Source organism: Hippocampus zosterae, chromosome 1 (genome assembly GCF_025434085.1).
Source record: "Hippocampus zosterae strain Florida chromosome 1, ASM2543408v3, whole genome shotgun sequence".
NCBI lineage: Eukaryota > Metazoa > Chordata > Actinopteri > Syngnathiformes > Syngnathidae > Hippocampus > Hippocampus zosterae.
Window position 1 is genome coordinate 10,388,101 of NC_067451.1, and position 19,962 is coordinate 10,408,062.

The 19,962-nt window shown below is 42.8% G+C and overlaps 1 protein-coding gene across 2 annotated transcripts in view; it reads left to right on the forward strand.

Moving 5' to 3' along the window:
* Positions 1-19,962, forward strand: part of fgf13a (fibroblast growth factor 13a) — a 96,963-nt gene that overhangs the window by 30,105 nt on the left and 46,896 nt on the right. Inside the window, exon 3 of one of the 2 annotated variants that reach the window (XM_052072895.1) lies at positions 17,514-17,681. The exons of the other annotated variant lie outside the window; for it this stretch is intronic. Within the exon in view, the coding sequence (XP_051928855.1) occupies positions 17,514-17,681 (168 nt within the window). The remainder of the gene's footprint in view (positions 1-17,513; positions 17,682-19,962) is intronic. 2 annotated transcript variants of the gene reach the window in all.

Below are 19,962 nucleotides of genomic sequence, written 5' to 3' on the forward strand. Positions count from 1 at the left end.
TTTGATGAAAACATGTCAACATTTGATTTTGATACGAACATTTTGATTCTGTGACACCTGAAACTATGAAACAACAAAAACAAGACAGAGAAAGCTCTTGTTGGAAAAAAAATCATGATTCATTTACAGTTACAAAATTAAGATATGCGCTGTGAGTGATGTCGACTCACCGCACGGGATTTTTTTTTTTTAGCATTGCGGCATTTTTGCATGCTGTTAGTCATTCACCCCGTGAACTGTCAACTTTTCCCATCATGGTGGCACTCTGTCCACACCAGTATATTGAGCTACGGCAGATATTTCACATGGAAAGAAAATGTCACGGCACAACCACTTTGAAAAACAATGCAAAACATGTGGATATACAAGTTAATTGTATAATCTCTGTTGTCTAGTCAAATAGCATTTGATTAAATTGCCTGTTACTATATATGGTTGGCAACCCCCCCCAAAAAAGATTCAATTGTTACTATTTTTTTTTGAAAATATTTTTAAATCGGCGGCCCGGTAGTCCAGTGGTTAGCACGTCGGCTTCACAGTGCAGAGGTACCGGGTTCGATTCCAGCTCCGGCCTCCCTGTGTGGAGTTTGCATGTTCTCCCCGGGCCTGCGTGGGTTTTCTCCGGGTGCTCCGGTTTCCTCCCACATTCCAAAAACATGCGTGGCAGGCTGATTGAACACTCTAAATTGTCCCTAGGTGTGCGTGTGAGTGCGAATGGTTGTTCGTTTCTGTGTGCCCTGCGATTGGCTGGCAACCGATTCAGGGTGTCCCCCGCCTACTGCCCGGAGACAGCTGGGATAGGCTCCAGCACCCCCCGCGACCCTAGTGAGGATCAAGCGGCTCGGAAGATGAATGAATGAATGAATATTTTTAAATCAAAATAATTGATTATTTTATAATGTCAATTATCCAATGTCACACTGGTTGCGGATCACTGGTCTATACCACCTCCCAAAGCAAATACGTACTCTGTTTCTACCATACATCTGCTCAAGTGTGAGGCGCCTAAATTTGTCCGACTTTCATGTACGGTAGCTATTTTTTCCACCATGATGGATGTGACAAGCTAAGGTTTATCTTTATCCAACCCATTGAAACAAAAAGGAAAGAAAATAGACGAAAGGTGGATAAAACGAGTAGGAGAGAATATCCTTCCTTTTAGGTGTTCTTACTGAGCGTGTCGAGCAGGTACGTGTAAATGAATCCAAGTTTAGCACCAGGCTGTTCCAATAATAGGCTGTTTGCTGTCACCGTTGCTCCCTCCATAGCCCAGAAAAAGATGATAACTTGATGGATCTTTACGTTCTTACAACCAAGGAGCTAACCGTACTGTATATTTAAGTGTTTTATCACAGTTAGATTTTGACTTGAACACACACATGGCCAAAAATCAAGATCAGCTCTGACTGCATTGTGCACAAAGGTTCTTTGAGACTATTTTGTTGAATATTTATCAATTTTATGTTATTTTTTAAATTGAAAGGGTTTACCCCACAATGGTTCGCCGGTGTTGTCATAGACAGACGTTCGAGTGCTCCGAGATCATTGGAGTCAAGCGGACAGAGACTTGGGTTGTCATTAGAAGAAAGCAGGTGGCTGGAAAAGCACTCAACGCTTCATCACCCCCCCCCCAAAAAACAAAAAACATGTTCTTACCGTAAAATTTGTCCTGATGGCCGCAGGCAGGAAACATGTTGTGCCCTGGATGAGAACAAACAGATACTCAGTTGGTTTTCCTTCTGCCAATCGCCGGCACCCGTTTTGAAATTGATCCCGTTTAATCTTTCATATGATGCGGTGTTATTGTATTGCTCATATTTCATTGTTCTCATTTATTGACATCTCAATGTTGGGAAAGACTAAAGTTGATGATTGATCCAATCTGAAGAGAAACCCGAGCCAAGTACGACACGATGACCCACTGACCTACGCTGACTCTGGAGCGGCCCTGCGGCCTAACGAGCGGCTTTGGTGACACAAATATTTCACACAGCGATCGCCCGGCATCTGATCCCTTCGTTCCGTTTGTCCCTCACGTGAGACCAGTCCGTACTCGGAGGGTTGGTCTGGCCACAGGTGTCGATGGTTATTCATCAGTCTCCCGCAGCTTCATTTTGCCATTTCTCACATATGCTGTTTCATCAACTAATCTTTGGCCGGCCTCAGGATTTGAAATCCTTTACTGTTTGTTGTGCCAGATCAGCAGATTAATTTTGTAACCTCATGAGCCACTGAAGAGTGCAAACGAGGAAAGTAGATCCGTAGCTCATTTGCAACTGTTGGCGCAGGTAGCAAAGTGCGCTTTCGCGTCAGGGTGGTTCGTTCAAGGTTGCAGCGATGGCTAGCGAAAGATTCTCCAGATGCAGTTAAATCAACATGAGTTCCATGCGATCATTAAAAAAAAAATTAACTATACTTTGGTTATGCCCGATTGGCTCGGGGAAGTCACTTGGTTCCTCCATTGTATAATGTATCAACTAGCTCAAAATAAGCACAGGGAAGAACATATAAACTCTTGTAGTGACAAATATTGACCCTTGTGGATTGCGCTTGTGGCCGCTCAATCTGAACTATTTACGCTGCATGTGAAAGCAAATGTCTACTGTACGGGATATATTGAAGAACTATCGCTTCTATGAACAGCCCGGGTTAGGCGTTCAATCGCTCGAGCAAGTGCTTGGAGGTCTCTGGAGGAGTGTCGATTTCCGTCTTGTGTGTGTTTGTGTGTGTATGTGTATGTGCTGTTAGGTATCAGCGTCTGGTGAGCGTGGGTGGATTGATAGGGCTGAGGAAAGCAGCCGCCTTAACAAGTTCCTATTTCAAATTTCTGATCAGTCTCACTGCATTAAATAAATTAAATAAAAATATTCAACCCAGTATTAGTTTATTAAAAAATATATTGTTTTTTTCCATCAGGTGAGGCTGGGTGCTTTCTTTATCCTGGTAACTGCTTTTTTTTTTTTTTTTTTTTTGCAACTGTTGAGCATTTATGAAAGACACACAGCAATATGTCTGGATGGCCTGAATGCATAATTGATGTGGCGGTGAATGAGCTCAATCCTATTTTGCCCCCCCCCACCCCCGCCACTGCTGCTCCCGCCATTCACGTCCGCTTCATATGCTCTTCAACCGTGTCACGGCTTCAATGGAGTCACAATTCGACTAATTCAAACACATGCTCACTGTCGCCCATGTAGTCAGAGGAAATCGCAGCCAATCAATCTCGTACAAAGACTCAAGTGGAAGCTATTTTAAACCCTCGTGAGGCCATCTTTCATCATCATTTACCTCATGCGTTGAAAGGAAAACATTCCACCTGCATCTCGAGGAATCCAATACGCTCGACAGGCACAATATCACAAACGTGGGAAAGAAGTCATAGAATAATGACAACGGCACAGATTCTTCCAGCTATTTGTGTTGGTTCATTTGTCGGTGCTTAAGAGGTTCATGTAGGATAGCTTAAAATGGTAGGACTCTCCCAATTTTATTTTTTAATGCGGCAGGGTGGAATGGCTAGCCTGTGATTGAAATGACCAAAACAGAAAATACATTTAATTAAAAAGAGTCATCAAATGATGAAGCGTCAGATTTATCCAGATGGATTGGACTCTAATGTGAAGGTCACGTATGACTAATTAATCAATCGAATGAGAGCCAGCATTTACAAAAGTATGACTTTCACAATAAAACAGTTTAAACTTCACCAAATGATAGTTGAAAATTACCTCTGCGCGAAAGCCAATTTGAATAAAAACAGGAAAAGAGTTTGCCGTTTGAAAGATCTGCCATCTCAAATGGAATTTGTTACCCAGTATACAAAGGCCACATTTCGACACGGACAAAACGGTGAAAATTATTATTATTTTTTCTAGCTAAATTGCGGATCGTGTAAAGGAACCCCCCCCAGAGTGTTTCTGGACAAATAAGTGGGTGATATAGAAGACAGGATCAACGGGATGATTCCGGGGGTTAATTTGAGCTCCGCCAAATTTGAACACCCCAAAATACCGAGTTCATCAACCGTGTTACTCTCCATAAAGCAAATCAGACTCGCTGGTGGTCTGTTCAGAGCCTACGCTATTGCAAATAACAAGAAACTCTGCCGCTGATTCCTCCCGGTGGCTCCGCCCCTTCATTGCTCCTTGCTGAGTGCAGACTTGCTGCATTTGTGGATGTTTGTGTGTCACGCGCGTGAGTGTTAACACCTGCAACGGTTTGGCTCGATGAGGTAGTAAAATGTTTACGCGGAGGAGTGGCGTCGTGTCAACGGGATATCAGACTACCATGTGGTGAAAATGCTTTTCCGCTTCCTTTTCACGGCGGTAGACTTTTTTTTTTTTTTTTGCCATGACATCACACGAGCTTCCAAACGGCAAGAGATGGAGATTTCCCCCGATGGCACTTGTAGCAAACAAATCCTTTTTACATCCCAAGGTGGAGTTAGAACTACAAAGGCGTGTTTTAAGCGGTATGACTCGTTTGAGTCCAGGTCATTTTTAGGATTTCTCTTTTGCAATAATAACGCCAAGTAGGCGTTTTCCAAGTTGCCCATCGCCAAAGAGGGCTGCACGCTGGAAATGCATGTCATCAGGCGAAAAGCGAGCCGCGGCACGCTAATCCCACATATTTGATGATTCAGATAGCTGTTCCTAAATCCTCCTCTCCTCTCCCTGAATGTTTTACGTAATCCTTCACGGAGGCCAGGCTAGTTGGCACTCGTGGGTCGGAGTTGACCCTTTGACTCTGCTTTTTGTTTATTTGTTTGCCTCTTTTTCACTTGATCCCTCGCCAGGTTCGAGAGTAATACATCACAAGATGGAGATACCGATATTGGATAGATCATCTTTTTCTCAATTGAGAAAGGATTTTGATTTGGGATGATGGGATCTATTCGACACAAGACGGACGCTGCTCTTCCAAAAACTATTATCTTTGGAAAAGATCCTCGGGTCAGGTATTTTTAGGTAGACAATTGAATTCTGAGGTTTTCCCCGCAATGCGTGAAGGGCGAGTGCTCACAAGCATTTTGTGCATGCAAAAGAATGACTATAGCTCTTGATAGAGCTTGGGCTGGATCTCACTGGATAGTGCAGGTGTAGCGAATGTAATGTTGTGAGGCGTGACTGTCGGACTTCATAATGCAGCTGCTCTAAAACGCACATTGTTATGTAACTTGCCCATTGACATCTGTTGTCCCCCCCCCCCTCCCCCATCATTTGAGGTCAAAATCATCTTAAATACCAGTACAGGATACATTTCAGGGCTTCAAGTTATTGTTTTTAAGTTAGGCGTCATTGAAACTTTTTTTTGTGCAATTCTTTTGTACTTATTACTTCTTCAAAAAAAAAAGCCCAACATATTTTTTTACCTTTGCATTGGGACTCATGGAAATAATATTTCGCAGCATTAAACACACTGTCATAGAACCTTTATGAACTGTACAGTAAATTTCAGTAACATTATAATTTGACATTGTTTTGAATTGACATGATACGGGAATATAAATTGGGATAAGCTTTTTTTTGTTGGAGCATATTTGTAATGTCACTTCATTTTAAAAAGAACAAAAATCCCCATTTCAAGGAATTCTCTAGCCATTACTCAAGGTGCCGCACGCACAACGTTTGTCAAATCCCTTTTCAAAGGACAATTTTGAACGCATGCACTGTTATTAATTTATTTGAATCATGTCACACACACACACACACACATTTGTCTCATCGAAGCGAGCCTTTGTGTGATGTTTTACATTTCAATCCCACACCACTTCCATCACCCACCAGGTTCATAGACTGATGACATACTGTACATCTCTGACTCATCAAGTGGTGCGTGTGTGGTTGCGTGATGTGTAGACTACAGCCAGATTGAGCTCTCTCCAAGGCCTCTCTCTGATGCTGGATCAATACATGAGCTCCCTATGCATCCATCATGACAGTTTCATGCTGCACATCCCTTTTAACAAGCCCAGCCAACTATTACATGCCGTACGCTCACCTCCACCGTGGACAACAAAACACGCCCACGCGACATCCACCTTAGCAGCCTGTCAAGGCGGTGATGATGGAACTCGCACTATGACAGCCCATCCAAATTTTCCCTCATTACCGTGGCTGCCTTTTCCTCGGAGGTCGGCCTTGTAACATCCCATAATGGCACCTTGCGCTGTCCAATAAATGACCGGTCATCTTGTGACGTCAGCAGACTGTCACTCACGGAAGCGAGTCACTGCTGATCTAGAGGGTTATTTTTTGGGGGAAATCTTCTTTGTATGGCTGTCAATGTCATTGGCTGCGCAGTTCATTTTATAATGCAATGAAGTGATGACTTGAGCACGCACAATGTAGATTGATGAAACGTGACACTTAATTGTTCTGGCTGATTTGGTGTCTTTAAAAACTGCATCTGAAAAGGTATGCCGTGGTATCTGGTTGGAATCAGAATATAATATCAGGTGATCAGAATATAATTGGAACACAGTCGCTTCCTGACGGGTTTTCAGTGCTCGGATTACTTGTAATTTTTCGATCTGTCTGATATGATTCTCCTCAGCAAGAAAACCATTGAAACTGAAATTGATTTGGCACAAGATAACTTAATCGGTGGGTCAACCATTTTCGGTTCATCTTTTTAGCTTTGTATGTCAAAAATGAACACAACATAGAGAGAACAAAGCTTAGATGGAGAAGTCAGATCCCCCTCACCAAATTTTAAGAACTCAATCTTGAGTTTTGTCGAGCCAAATATGCTTTTGGTATCTTTTCTTTTGGCCTCACTAACTGACTGGCACCCATCCCAGAGTGTCGTAGGCCTTTCCGCAGGATCCAGTTGGGACTGTCCTCCAGTTCACCACCACTCTGGACAGGATGGGCGGATGGGTCCTGGCATACATTTACATTTTGCCCCTGAAATTATTGTCAAACATTTTTAAGAGATTTTGAGGCATGAGACAAGCAAATAATGACGTGACAAAAGTCCTCAAAATTGTTATTGTGACAAGGACCCAGTTCAATTTTCAAGTAAATTCTTTGTTTCAACTTTCAAGTAAAATCTTTGTGTCACCAAAGAGAATGATGGCGTATGAAACTGGAGAGCAAAAAAAACAAAAGATTCAGACGCAGACACGGTACACTTTTCAAAAAGACACTTGATTTTTTTTTTCTTGTCAGCAAGATGACACCCAACCCTAACGTTGTCAGACTTTCTCTCGATGAGCCGCACTCGACCACAATCATCCCACAAGACGGCATACTTCGATTCTCCTACTCGGGTAAACCACGCGAGCCACTCACAGAGGCGCTGTCATTGTGATTCTAATTCCGCCTGTCCTGCCCGCTATTTGTCAAGCATTTGACGGATGCGTTCCCGCTGCTTAGAAGCCACGACTTGAGTAAATGGAGCAGATCGCGCTGTCATAAATTGAAACGCATTCCCGTGGAGCTGGCGGGGCTCCTCTTGATAAGACACGTCCTTGAACTCCGAGGCAGGTATCGCTAGCAGGAGGTTTGAACTCGCGCTGCCCTCTTACACAACACCTTGTCGACACACAATCAAGCGTGCTTGGACAAGGAGGCGCAGGATGGTTATTGCATATCACTTGGTTTATGCTCAAAGTAGTAAATATTGCCGTACACCCATCACATCGAAGGTACTTTGGCCATAAATATTACCGGGAGAGGCCTTCTCTGTCAAACGGCGAAGTTTAAATAAATGAGCCAGTAACACAAGCGCGATACAACCCAACCCTGATTCTTCTCTTTGGACTCAGCTCATCCTTTCGGAGCAATTTATATCTGTCAGAGGTGCAAGGACATGTATTGCAGTCTACTGAAGGTCCAGAGGAGCAATGCTGGTGCTTGTAGATTATGGATTATAATGACCCCGGTGACGGCTCACTCCACAGTGCTTGATCTGATAGACAGTGAGACCCCGGGCCCTCCTGTGTCATCCATCAAGCAGCTTTTAAATCGCAATATGTAGTCTTTATCAAGGCTGTGGCAAAGATGAAAGAGACAGGCTGTAAAAAATGGCCGCCATCCTCAGTCCTTTGTTTGTTGTTTGGTGTCCACTCCATCACATGCGTGTCTATGGCAGACAAACCGGAAGTTGGCTTTATTTGAATTCGACTCTTTGCGTTTGGGAATACAGGAACAAAGATGTGTGGCAAGGTGGCGCATGTAGGGAGTTGTATAACAAAGAGGTTGTGGGTTTAAATCTCGGCACGGACATTCCTAACTAGAATTTCCTTGTTCTGGCGTTGGGTTGTAGAGGGATCAAACAGTGCAGGGGAAACTGTGGCTTCTTTTTCCCTAGCCACTTCATCCATCTTACTTAGAGGATCCAGAGATGTGCCCAGGCCAGCTCAGAGATTCTCCACCATGTCCTCGGTCTTCCCCAGGGCTTCCTCCTTGTGGTCTGTTCCTGGAACACTCACCATAGAGGTTACTTGGCGACATCCTAAACCAGGTGCCCAAGCCAGATCTTCTGGCTATTTTCGATGCCCACTCTCAGATGACCGAGCTTATATCCCTATCTCTAAGCGACAACTCTGAAACCTGTGGAGGATGTCAAATGCTTGGTCGGAATGCAAGAGAAATCAACCTAAGCAGGAAAGAACAGACTTCTCCTTCCCAAGCCATTTCCTCCAACGTTTCCGGGGGGGGGGGGGGGGGGGGGGGGTCCAGAGATGTTCCCAGGCCAGTTGAAAAATTCTCCACCCTGTCCCGAGCCTGCCTCCTCCTGGTGAATTCAGCCCTGAACACCTCACTCCGCAGGTGTCCAGGAGGCATCCTAAACCAGATGCCCAAGCCACTTCTGGCTATTCTCAATGCCCCCATCCCGCGAAACATAGATGATCTTTCACAGCATACTAGTTGGTATAGTTGTGAGGAATTATGTCATTTTCCCTCGGTGGGATTGAGTGTGAATGAGTGTATGTGCTCTTCAACTGGCCAGTGACCAGTTCCAGGATTGCCCTGCCTCTTCCTCAAAGTTAGTTGGCACGGGTCCCACCTCACCCGCTACTAAAAAGAGGAAAATGGATGGGGAGATGGATACAAGACAGAAATTCATGGTTACAATAAAATACAGTTGAGGCAGAAGATGTTGGCTGACCTCCACTGCCATAAAATCAATTTGTGATACGTGTGAGGGTTAGTTCACCTTGATGGATGGCCATGGCCCTGTCCCCGCAACCCTACCCCCCGGGGGCTCAGTTGCAGCCGAATGGGGTCAAAATCATGGAGGGAACAATGGCATCCTCTCAGTCATTCTTCAGCTCCATTAAAGTTTTAGTAGTTGTAGATTTTTCACACGGGGGGCTTGTTTGTGGGCTTTCTCTTGACCTTCCGCTGGTGCAGAAATGTCACTTTAGAGTATTAAGAAGCCTGTAGGACAGGGGTGTGAAGCTCATTTTTGTCACAGGCCACATTTTAGTTATGGTTTCCCTTGGAGGGCCGTTATGAATATGGGGAAACCATATACAGTATATGTTTAATCCCCTCCACATATTACATACACAGGGCACAACAAATTGATGGATAATGAGTTTCAAAATCGTAAGTCAAGAATAATGACTGTTATTGTGGATTACATGACAATTTGAAATTTTTAGTTCAGACTTTAGCACACATCATCAAACTTGATAATGTTGACTTGCTTTCGCGGGCCAGATAAAATGATGTGGTGGCCCAGACTTTGACATCTGTGCTGTAGGAGGAATAGTGGATGCAGATAATTTATTGTCCTGTCTCATATAATGGATTAAGTGATTAAATGTTTCTGCCTGTGCAACCGTGATTATCTAGCTTTGTTCGTGGTGGTTGTATGCAGTGTATGTAGCCTATTTCAAGATGCTGTTGTTGAGCAAAGATTGGGCTTCCCGGATAGGGGACCTGTTACGGTGGGGAGGACTGGAGATTTTATGTGGGGATTTCTTTCTTTCTTTTCTTTCTAAAATTAGCCGTCAGTAATTTGTTGACATCATGATTATTGACTCAAGTGGAAGTCGAGTCTTGCTCTTAATAGTACGTTCCTTACATTCCCCATGCTAGTCAATCCATGATTTAAACCTAATTATTATTATTATTATTATTATTATTTTAGTTTGCCTAAATATATGACCAAATGTAAGACAGGAGTTCAGATATCAAATGTGAAGTTGCTGGGTTTTATTCTGAATAAGTAGCACAGATTCTCTGCATGCTGTTAGCATGCAACGGAACCAACTGGCTTGACAATAATTAAGTTTAAACATCTTTATAAATACACATGAACAGATATTTTTTCTCCAAAAAACCCTATTTATCTTGCCGTTTGGTACGCCTATATTCGATCCAGAGCAAGAGATATATGAAATAAAGAAACCATTTTCAAAGAGTTATCATCAATCAGCAATATGATATTCATTATGGTTGTAGTTTGCAGTGAGGAGTGCATTTCACCACACTGACAGCTGTTCATAATATTCTAGTTGCTTTATTTACCTCAGAGAAGGGCAAAAATCAGATTTTGATTGGGAGGAATGTCGGCGCCATTGACTGTCGGTGCTGGACAGACCTGGGGCGCTTGTGTTTTTTGCGCCTGTAATGGACAGCATTTTTCACAACCCCATTTTGTTCTGTGGAGATGTCGGTGCTGTTGGACTAACGGCGTTGGTGCGACTGGATGGATGGCTGCTGAAGTTGAGGATGAGGAGAGAGGAGCGTTGGCGCAGAGCGCCGATGCGTATTTGTAACCGAGAGTCGCCGCTTGGAATTGAAACGGATTTCCATGGGATAGGAGAAGTGAACCAATCTCTTTTTTCGTCAATAGATGCTACAGCTTCTTGTTGACTTTGAAACTTAACTATGTTAACTGTTTTGTTAAGCGCGTTGTTACAGCTGCCGCTGTTGTGAAAGCGCTATTTAAATCAGCATGTATTGTATTGTAAAATATTACCTATACCTCTCAGTAATGGAGCATTAAGACCAAGTTTTATTTCTTACATGCCCATGTTCAAAACTCAAGTTGTGTCTGAAATAATCTTTCCCCATTGAAATGAAAGGAACATAAAAAACAAACAACAAATTGACTTGTATTTGACTTTCTATTTTAATCATGAGAATAGAACCTTACAATATTGTTCTTTGTAAAATCACACAGTAAGGATGTAATTAAATGGAAAGAATAAAACAGTTTTTGCCACTTTTTTGGGTGGGGTGTTCAGGTCAATGGAGATTGTGCTGCTCCTTCTGGTGTGCATACATTGGCAGTGTAATACAATCATACGAAAGAACATGGAGACGGTCACTTCTAGTCAAGTCAAGTCAAGTCAACAGTATTTATAGAGCACTTTCAAACAGCCATCGCTGCATACAAAGTGCTGTACATGGAGCGATTTAACATATACAATAAACAGTAAGACGAATCAGTAATAAGTAATAAGTAATAAGGCGGTAGAAAGCACCAAGCAGTAAAACCAATAGCAAATCTAAGTCATGCTGAGTCAAACGCCAAAGAATACAAGTGAGTTTTGAGGAGGGATTTAAAGATGGGCAGCGAGGAGGCTTGCCGAATGTTCAGTGGGAGGTCATTCCAGAGAGATGGACCAGCAACAGAAAAGGCTCGATCCCCTCTGAGCCTCAGTTTAGTTCTTGGTACGTCTAGCAAAGACTGGTCCACAGACCTGAGGCGCCGGGCAGGGGTGTAGGGGCGTATGAGCTCAGAGAGGTAAGGTGGCGCGAGATTATTCAGAGATTTGAAAACAAAGAGGAGGATCTTAAAAATAATTCTAAAATGAATGGGGAGCCAGTGAAGGGATGCCAAAGTAGGAGTTATATGCTCCCTCTTACGAGTACCAGTCAAGAGGCGAGCAGCGGCATTCTGTACCAGCTGAAGGCGCTTGATGGAGGACTGGCTGACTCCAAAGTACAGGGCGTTGCAGTAATCGAGCCGGGATGTAACAAAGGCATGAATTACTGTCTCAAAGTGTTCATGTGAGAGGAAAGGTTTTATTTTGGCCAGCTGTCTAAGGTGAAAGAAGCTGGATTTAACAACGGCACCAATTTGCCGATCGAGTTTGAAATCACTGTCCAGTTTAAGTCCCAAGTTTGAGACCGTTGATTTCAGATAAGGAGATAGGGGGCCCAAGTCTACAGGATGGAATGTACAAGGTCCACTGGGGCCAAACAATATCACCTCTGTCTTCTTTTCGTTGAACTTCAAGAAATTTTGTGCCATCCAGGTTTTGATTTCTTCCAGACAGGATAGGAGTGGCCTTAATGAGAAGGTGTCTTTCTTGCTCAGTGGGACATAGATCTGGCAGTCATCTGCATAGCAGTGGAAAGGAATACCATGTTTCCTTAAGATGGAACCCAATGGGAGCAGATACAGCGAGAACAGCAGAGGCCCCAGAATTGAGCCCTGTGGAACACCACATGACAGGGGAACAGTGCGTGATTCAGAGCAGCCAAGGCTGACACAAAAGGTCCTGTCAGCTAGATAGGACCTAAACCAATCAAGAACACTCCCGCCAATGCCCACCAAGTGCTGCAAACGAGTCAGCAGAATACTGTGATCCACTGTATCAAATGCTGCAGTTAAGTCCAATAAAACCAGACACACGTGGTCTCCAGAGTCATTTGCCAGGAGGATGTCATTAGAAACGCGTAACAGGGCTGACTCCGTGCTATGCATCGTCTTGAAACCTGACTGGAAGACCTCCAAGATGTTATGTTCATCCAAGAAAAGTTTCAACTGCATGTGCACCACTTTTTCCAGAATTTTGGAAATGAAAGGCAGTTTGGAAATGGGTCTGTAACTTGACAGCTCATCTGGATCAAGACCAGGTTTCTTGATCAAGGGTTGGACCACAGCATGTTTAAACTGTTGGGGAACTACACCAGAAGAAAGGCTGCTGTTGATGATATCCAAGACCGATGCACCAACACTCGGGAGAACCTCCTGAAAGAAGCGTGGGGGAAGAGAGTCGCAAGGGGAGCCAGATGGCTTCGTCTGGCGAACTACATCCTCCAAAAGCGCCAAGGACACAGTATCAAAAGAATTTAGGACAGCTGAACATGGAACATGGACAGAGGGGTCAGATGCGGTATTTGGGACCGGAATCCTAGCTGTAGAGACCTTATCAATAAAGAACTGAAGGAATCTGTTGCACATCTCGGCTGAAGAATCCGCGCAAGTAGGCAGAGGGGGTTTGAGTACAGAATCTATCGTTTTAAATAGTGCACGAGGGTTGTGACGGTTGGCTAGAATAAGGTCCGACAGATATTTTCTTTTGGCCTCTTTTACTGTGAGCTGGTAGATACGCCAGCTGTCTTTCCAAATTTGAGAAGAGACATGCAATTTGTCTCTTTTCCACTTGCGTTCAGCTTTGCGACACTCCTGCCTAGCTGCGCGGGTAATGTCGTTAAACCATGGCTCGGGTTTAGGCTTTGGCAGCACAATTTTTGAAGGAGCCACCAAATCCAGGATGGCCCGGCATGACGAGTCGAACCAAGAGGTGAGTTCCTCTGTGTTAGACGAGGGTACGCAAAGGTTATTAAAGGCATCAGAGAAACGACTAGCAGTGCGAGGGTTAAAAATTCGGCGTTTACAACTAGGAGCGCCAGATTTCACAGCAGCATGCGATAATACTACGTCAAATAAAACTGCCATGTGATCAGAAATTCCATTTTCAAGGACTTCCAGATTTGACACCGTTATACCATGAGCAAGGACAAGGTCTAAAATATGTCCTTGTTCGTGTGTCGGGCTGGTCACATACTGCACAAAATTAAAAGTCGATAAGTCTTAAGAAGTCTTTTGCTAGCGTTTTTTCCGGACAACATACATGGATATTAAAATCCCCCATTAGGAGAATACGATCATATCTCAGCCTGATTTCCGCAAGAAAGCTTGAAAAGTCGCTTAAAAAGTCTTTGTTGTATTTAGGAGGACGGTAAATGACAGCACAAAGCACCGGGAAAACACGACCAACTTCAAAGAAGGTTGCTTCAAAGCTGTTGGCAGATGTGGTGAATGTGCACCGTTTACATTTGAAATTGTTCTTAAAAATGCTTACCGTACCTCCACCACGTCCTGATGTCCTCGGGGTATCGAGGAAATCACAGTCAGGTGGTAACAATTCAATCAAAGCTTTGTACTCACCGGTACCTGCCCAAGTCTCCGTCAGACACAAAAAATCCAAGTCATTGGAAAGAAAATACTCCCTCAGAATATGGGTCTTGTTCGTCAGCGACCGGGCGTTTAACAACGCGATCCTTGTGGAAGTAGCAATGGGAGGGCTTCCCTCTGTCAATCGCCGAGCCCGGGGGAATTCCCTCAAAAGGTTTCGCTGAATTCCTCCCCGAGAAAGGCGCGCAGGGTAGAAATGCCGTGGCACGATGGGAGAGCCAACGACTGTTAGCAAGCACGAGGCGACGGGGTCGAGGGCACACCACGCCGGAGCGATCGAAGTGTGTCTCAGATCCCGTTTCAATTTCACGAGCTGACCACTGCGTTTGCCGCGGCGGCGGCGGCGCTTTCGGCGCTTTCGTGAAGGGAGCGAGCGAACGCGGAAGAGATCAGCCGGCAGGTTAGCCAAGAACGGAGGTAGCGTCTTTCCACCACCGTCTTGCCAAAACGCGGCCGAATCTCCGACGTGTTGTTGAATCAATAACAACGATCGGAGATCATAAACCAACCGAGACGCTGTTAGGGAGGTAACAAGCATTGCGAAAAGTAAAAAAACCCGAAATGGCAGGAGCGTCGCCGAACACACTGGCGCACAAGCGGCCATCTTGGATCCCTTGTCCAATATTGTCCTTGTCCTTCTCACTAATATTAGTTGTTGGTTTGCAGAAGATATAGAATACATATTCCTTTGGGTAATATTTACTGTCTACATATTTTTCTCCATCATTTGTGTTTAAATATCCATTGCTTCAAGGGCTTATTATGCTGGAAGACTGATATTTGTTAACCTGCATGTACGGTTTTACTTTGTTAACATATAGCTATGCGGACTTTACTAAGGAAAAGCTATCAGGTTGTTTTGATCACATAATGTGAGTTATTTTATTTTATGTTTCGTTTGACAGAAAACGTTGATTGGGAGTGGCAATAAACAGCTTGTCGCTTCTTTTTTGGGATAATTGTTCTACCCAAATGCTGCTTGTTGAAAAGTGAGTTAAGTTCACTTCTAAGCAAAACAATTAATTTTTTTTTTTTTTTTTAAAGAAAAAGGAAATGACTCGTATCATGAACAAATCATAAATTTTGTGTCTCCTATGTCAAAGCAAACATGCTGTAAATGAAGGGTGACATTGATGTTGGTTGTGGTGATTCTAAAGTTCCTCAGTAGTTGTTTCTGTTCAGAGAGAGGCACACTTAAGTCCATTAGGGGAAGCGAAGACCACATTTATTTGTCCTGATTTTGTTAGTTGCTAATCCCCCAACAGCTAGAAAGTGGGTCAGTGATCGGTGCCAAGCTGTGCCTGTGCCCACAAGAGGACAGATGCAACAAACACACACACACACACACACTTCCAGGGCTTTTCACAGGATCCCAGAAGAGGATTAGACACATACGTTCATATGTGTATATATGCACTAAGTGCTGAGCATCACTCAGGGTGAGCATGACGTTGAATGTGCGCCCCTTGCCTGGTGTGACCTGGGGGTCCCGTGCATGCCTGCACACCTGCTTGCCTGCTTGCGTGGAAATATGGGGTTACCTTTGACTTCATAATGAGTTGACCTTCCAAACTGCACGCCTGCCTTGCAGCTTGTTGCAACTGTTGCTGCACCTCGTTGTCAGTGCCTGCCAAAACATGAATAGTCCGGAGTCAGCTATACTGTTTCTCCTATCTGGTTAAATTTAGATGTGTGCTTTTTAATTTTTTGTATTTTTAAACCATCTGACCTTGATTGATTTTACTATCCCTTCAGCTTCTTTGCGCCTATTTTTGGCCTTAAAGTTTGTAACAATTTTTTTTCTTATTACTATTCAAAATCTATTACCGTAGTTTGATTTTTTTTTTTTAACCCTTCAAATTCCAGTAGGGTTGTGAAACCATCCCCATAATTAAATGTTTTAAGTATTCTCAGCATGACCTTTTTCTTATACTGTTAATGTATGAGTACTATGGCACTTCTTAAATTATAACATACAATTGCTCAAATGAATCAATAACCTGGTAGAAATCATGAAAAGCGAAAAAGATCTGGTCTTCAAGAGCCTGTTTAAGATGTCTCCCTCCTCCAACACATCTGTTTCAAATGATCAGCTCATCAGCAAGCTCTGCGAAGTCTGATAACAATCCCGGTCATTTGAATCAAGCGTTTTGGAATAGGAAGACATCTAAAACAGGCTGGATAGAGACCCTCGAGGACCAGGCTTAGACACCCCTCCTCTAGAGTGAAACCCATTTTACCCAAATTATACGGTTCAAACCACTAAATAAAAGTAATTACCCAAAAAAATTATATATATATATATATATATATATATATATATATATATATATATATGGGTTGCAGTTGGCCAAAGGTGGAATTTGATGAAAAAAATATAACATTTTAAAGTTATTTTGTTGTTCTACTTCTTCCTTTCATAACTTTGCTGCTGTGAATTGGGAATTTCTCCATTGCGAGACTAATAAATGTTTTCTTACTTACTTAAAAGAGCTGAAGCTGAAAATTACCAAATGTTACAAAATTCCACACCCTTGGGATGTGCCATTAAATAGGCATTAACACAATTTAAAATGGTTCAAAAAGAGGAAACCAGATGGAATGCAGGAGGTGGACTGTCTACACTGAAAAAAAATATCATGTTACATTTACACCATTTTATTTTGTCAAGTGGCTGCTCAAAATATACATTTATATCCAGATACATTTTTTAGGTAGATTATACATCTACAAAAAAAAATCTCAGTGGATCCAGATGATTTTAGTTCATGCAAGCATTTGGCAAAATAAAATTGAATAAATTCAACAAACCCTTTTTTCAGTTCAGTCAAACTATTTTTACTATTTAAACTAACTAACTATTTAAATATTTGACAAAATAAGCTATCCTTTTATAAAATAAAGGCACAGCCATCCGAAAAGGCATCCACTAATGCTAGATAACTAGCAGCCATAGGTTAGCATCCAGCAAAGGTAGGAGTCGAAAGACAAAATTCCAGTGTCTGCTCAAATGATAAAATCAAGACGAGCGGTGCTCGATCAATAAACTCGACATTATAAAAATGAATATTTGATGTGATCATAAAAAGTAAGCATCCAGTCATTGGTCTGATCTGAAATTGTTCAACCCCGAGTGGGCACTAAGGATTACTCCTTTCTCTTTCCCCTCTGCCTTAAAATATTCCCAATCGTCTAGATTTAAAGCTACCTTTGTTGACTTTCTTTGCCCGTGTTTGGTTTTCAAAGCATTTTCTGTTGTTGTTTTGTTTTTTTATTTTCTTTCTATGAGTGTGTTGAGTTTTCTAACCCCAGTTCATTCTGTTATGGCACTGCCGCAGTCCAGGATGATGCTGCCCCAGGTACCCAGGAGTACATTATGTTACGGCAGGACTCCATCCACTCTGCGGATATAAGGAGTAAGGGGTCCCCCTTTCGTGCTAAGTGTCACGAAATCTTCTGCTGCCCGCTGAAGCAAGCCGTCCACAAAGAGAACGCTGAACCCGAAGGTTTGTTCTCACCCCGTCCTTGTTTTGATTTACTCATGCTCCCCCACTGCCCGCATTTGTCTTACCCTTTCCCCCCTTCCCACCACCAACCTCTTTCTTCTGTTCTGTGTGAACTGAAAGCTCCTTCTCCTCCAGACTCTTAATTCCTGCTCATTTTTTGGGGTGGGGTGGGGTGGGGTGGGGGTAACTGCTCTCCCCCTCGACTATGTTGGTATCCAAATGTGTGTGTGTGTATCCGAATGTTTAGCTGATGCTGTTTTGCAGCGAACCAACAGGGTGACTTTAGGACAATTCATATGACATCATTTTCAACTGAAAATGACAAGAGAAAATCATCTTGTCCTCAAACCGAAACGATCCGTTGTGCTTACGCTGCGTCTGTCTGTGAAAACCTCACTTCACTTCCCGCTCTCTCTTAGAGCTGACACTAAGTAACATGAGGTGCGGTGCTTCTCAAAGTAGGGTCCCCGGACCCTTGAGGGTCAGCAAAACAATTTGCGAATAAAGGATATCTTATCTTTAAAAATAGATACATGCATATATGGTCCAATAAAATAACATAATACTGAAATTACTCCTTCCTACCTGAATGTTGTGTCCGTTAAAAGCTCTTTTAAAAAAGCAGGGTTTTTTCTTTTTTTCAGGAATATACGATGGACCCCCGCTACTTGTATCACATAAGATCGATCCGACAGCCAGCAAATAGTAACAATCAGCAAATTGATGCTTCTTTAGAAGTGGCATTAATTTAAAAAAAAAACAAATATTTTCAAAAGCTGAAAAAAGTGAGTACGTGGGGATCAGGTAAAAAAAAAAGTCATAAAATTGTCCTATTTCAAAAATAAATTACCTTGCTGAATTATGACTTTCTTATCGAAATTGACTTTCTTTCACATATTATGATTTCATTTTGGTAAGTTAAATTTCAGATGACTATTTTCGTTTGTCACTTTAAAAAAAAAAAACATCTTTGTTCATGTACAGCTTGCAAAATATCAAAACAGACATTCTTCTCAAAAAGAGACAACTTTTAAATTCCTATTGCATTTTGGGCTAAACATGGTCTTGTTGTTTCGCTTCAGAATGATGAGTGCACCCTTGCAATTCTACCCGCTGTTAGGGGTCCCTGTACCCCAAAAAAGCTCGAGGAAAACCCCCGTTGAATCGTTCTGTATTCAGAAGAAGCTACGTCTCCATTCCACCGTACACTCTACCTACTGGCACTCGGCCTCAATGAAGCCCTCATTGATCATCCACCTCTCCCAATAGAGTTGGCGCGCTTGTAGAAATTGCTTTCCTTTGCAGACTCGCTGATAGGTAAGCTATCAATTTGTTTCCAAGCTTCTGTGCTTTCGGCAAAGTAGCGCTCATTACGCGCTGACCGGAGAAGAGTTCCGGGCGCCTTCGATAACGGTTGACCTGTCCGTGGTCGACGTGACGGCGCTCGGACACGTGCGCTTGCCTGATGTGTGAAGAGCTGCTCCTGGCAAATGCATGATTCAGTTTAGTTGCTGCTTCACTTAGATGTGATTTAGTTTACTAAGGAGAAGTGGAGTTGGGGGGGGGGGGGGGAGACCACAGGTCTTATGTAAGCTGCCGGTGCAGACGTCATTACAGAGGGAAACTGTGTTTAACCACGCGGGGGAGGAGGCGACACAAATGCATGCGCGGGACGCAACATTCAAATGACTTTGTGACACAGCAGATTTGAAAAACTGTCCGCTTGTTGATGTGCAGCATGCGTGACAATTATCTGTGGCATTCCTTCCTCTTGCAGGGGTGCAAATAATGATTTTTTTTTGTTTGATCACTGAATATGATTAAAAAACATTTTAATTTTCATCCCTTTATTAAAAAATCATGACATTATTTAAAAGTGACGGTGCAGAAAATGCACAAACATTAATTAATTATGATTTAGTGACTTGTTTGGTCCATAACATTTCAGAAAATAGGCAAAAATTTTGATGAGTGTTTTCCGATGGAAAAGCAAAGATAGTCGGTTTACTTTCATAGGAGAAGTACAGAAATTGGGTAATATTTGCTATTGAGGAGCTCAAATTTCAAAGAATTTTGACACTTGTATTGGGAAAAAAATTCAATTGATTCCTCGATGATCAACAGTAATTACAGAATAATTTGATCATTAGTTGTCGATTAATCACTTAATCGTTGCACATCTACTTGCTATGTTTTACAACTGTTGGAGCAATCTTAGAAAGTGAATCCGTTTTCTTAGAAACATGCTGCCAACTTGCGTTTTGCAGATGGACCTGCAGTT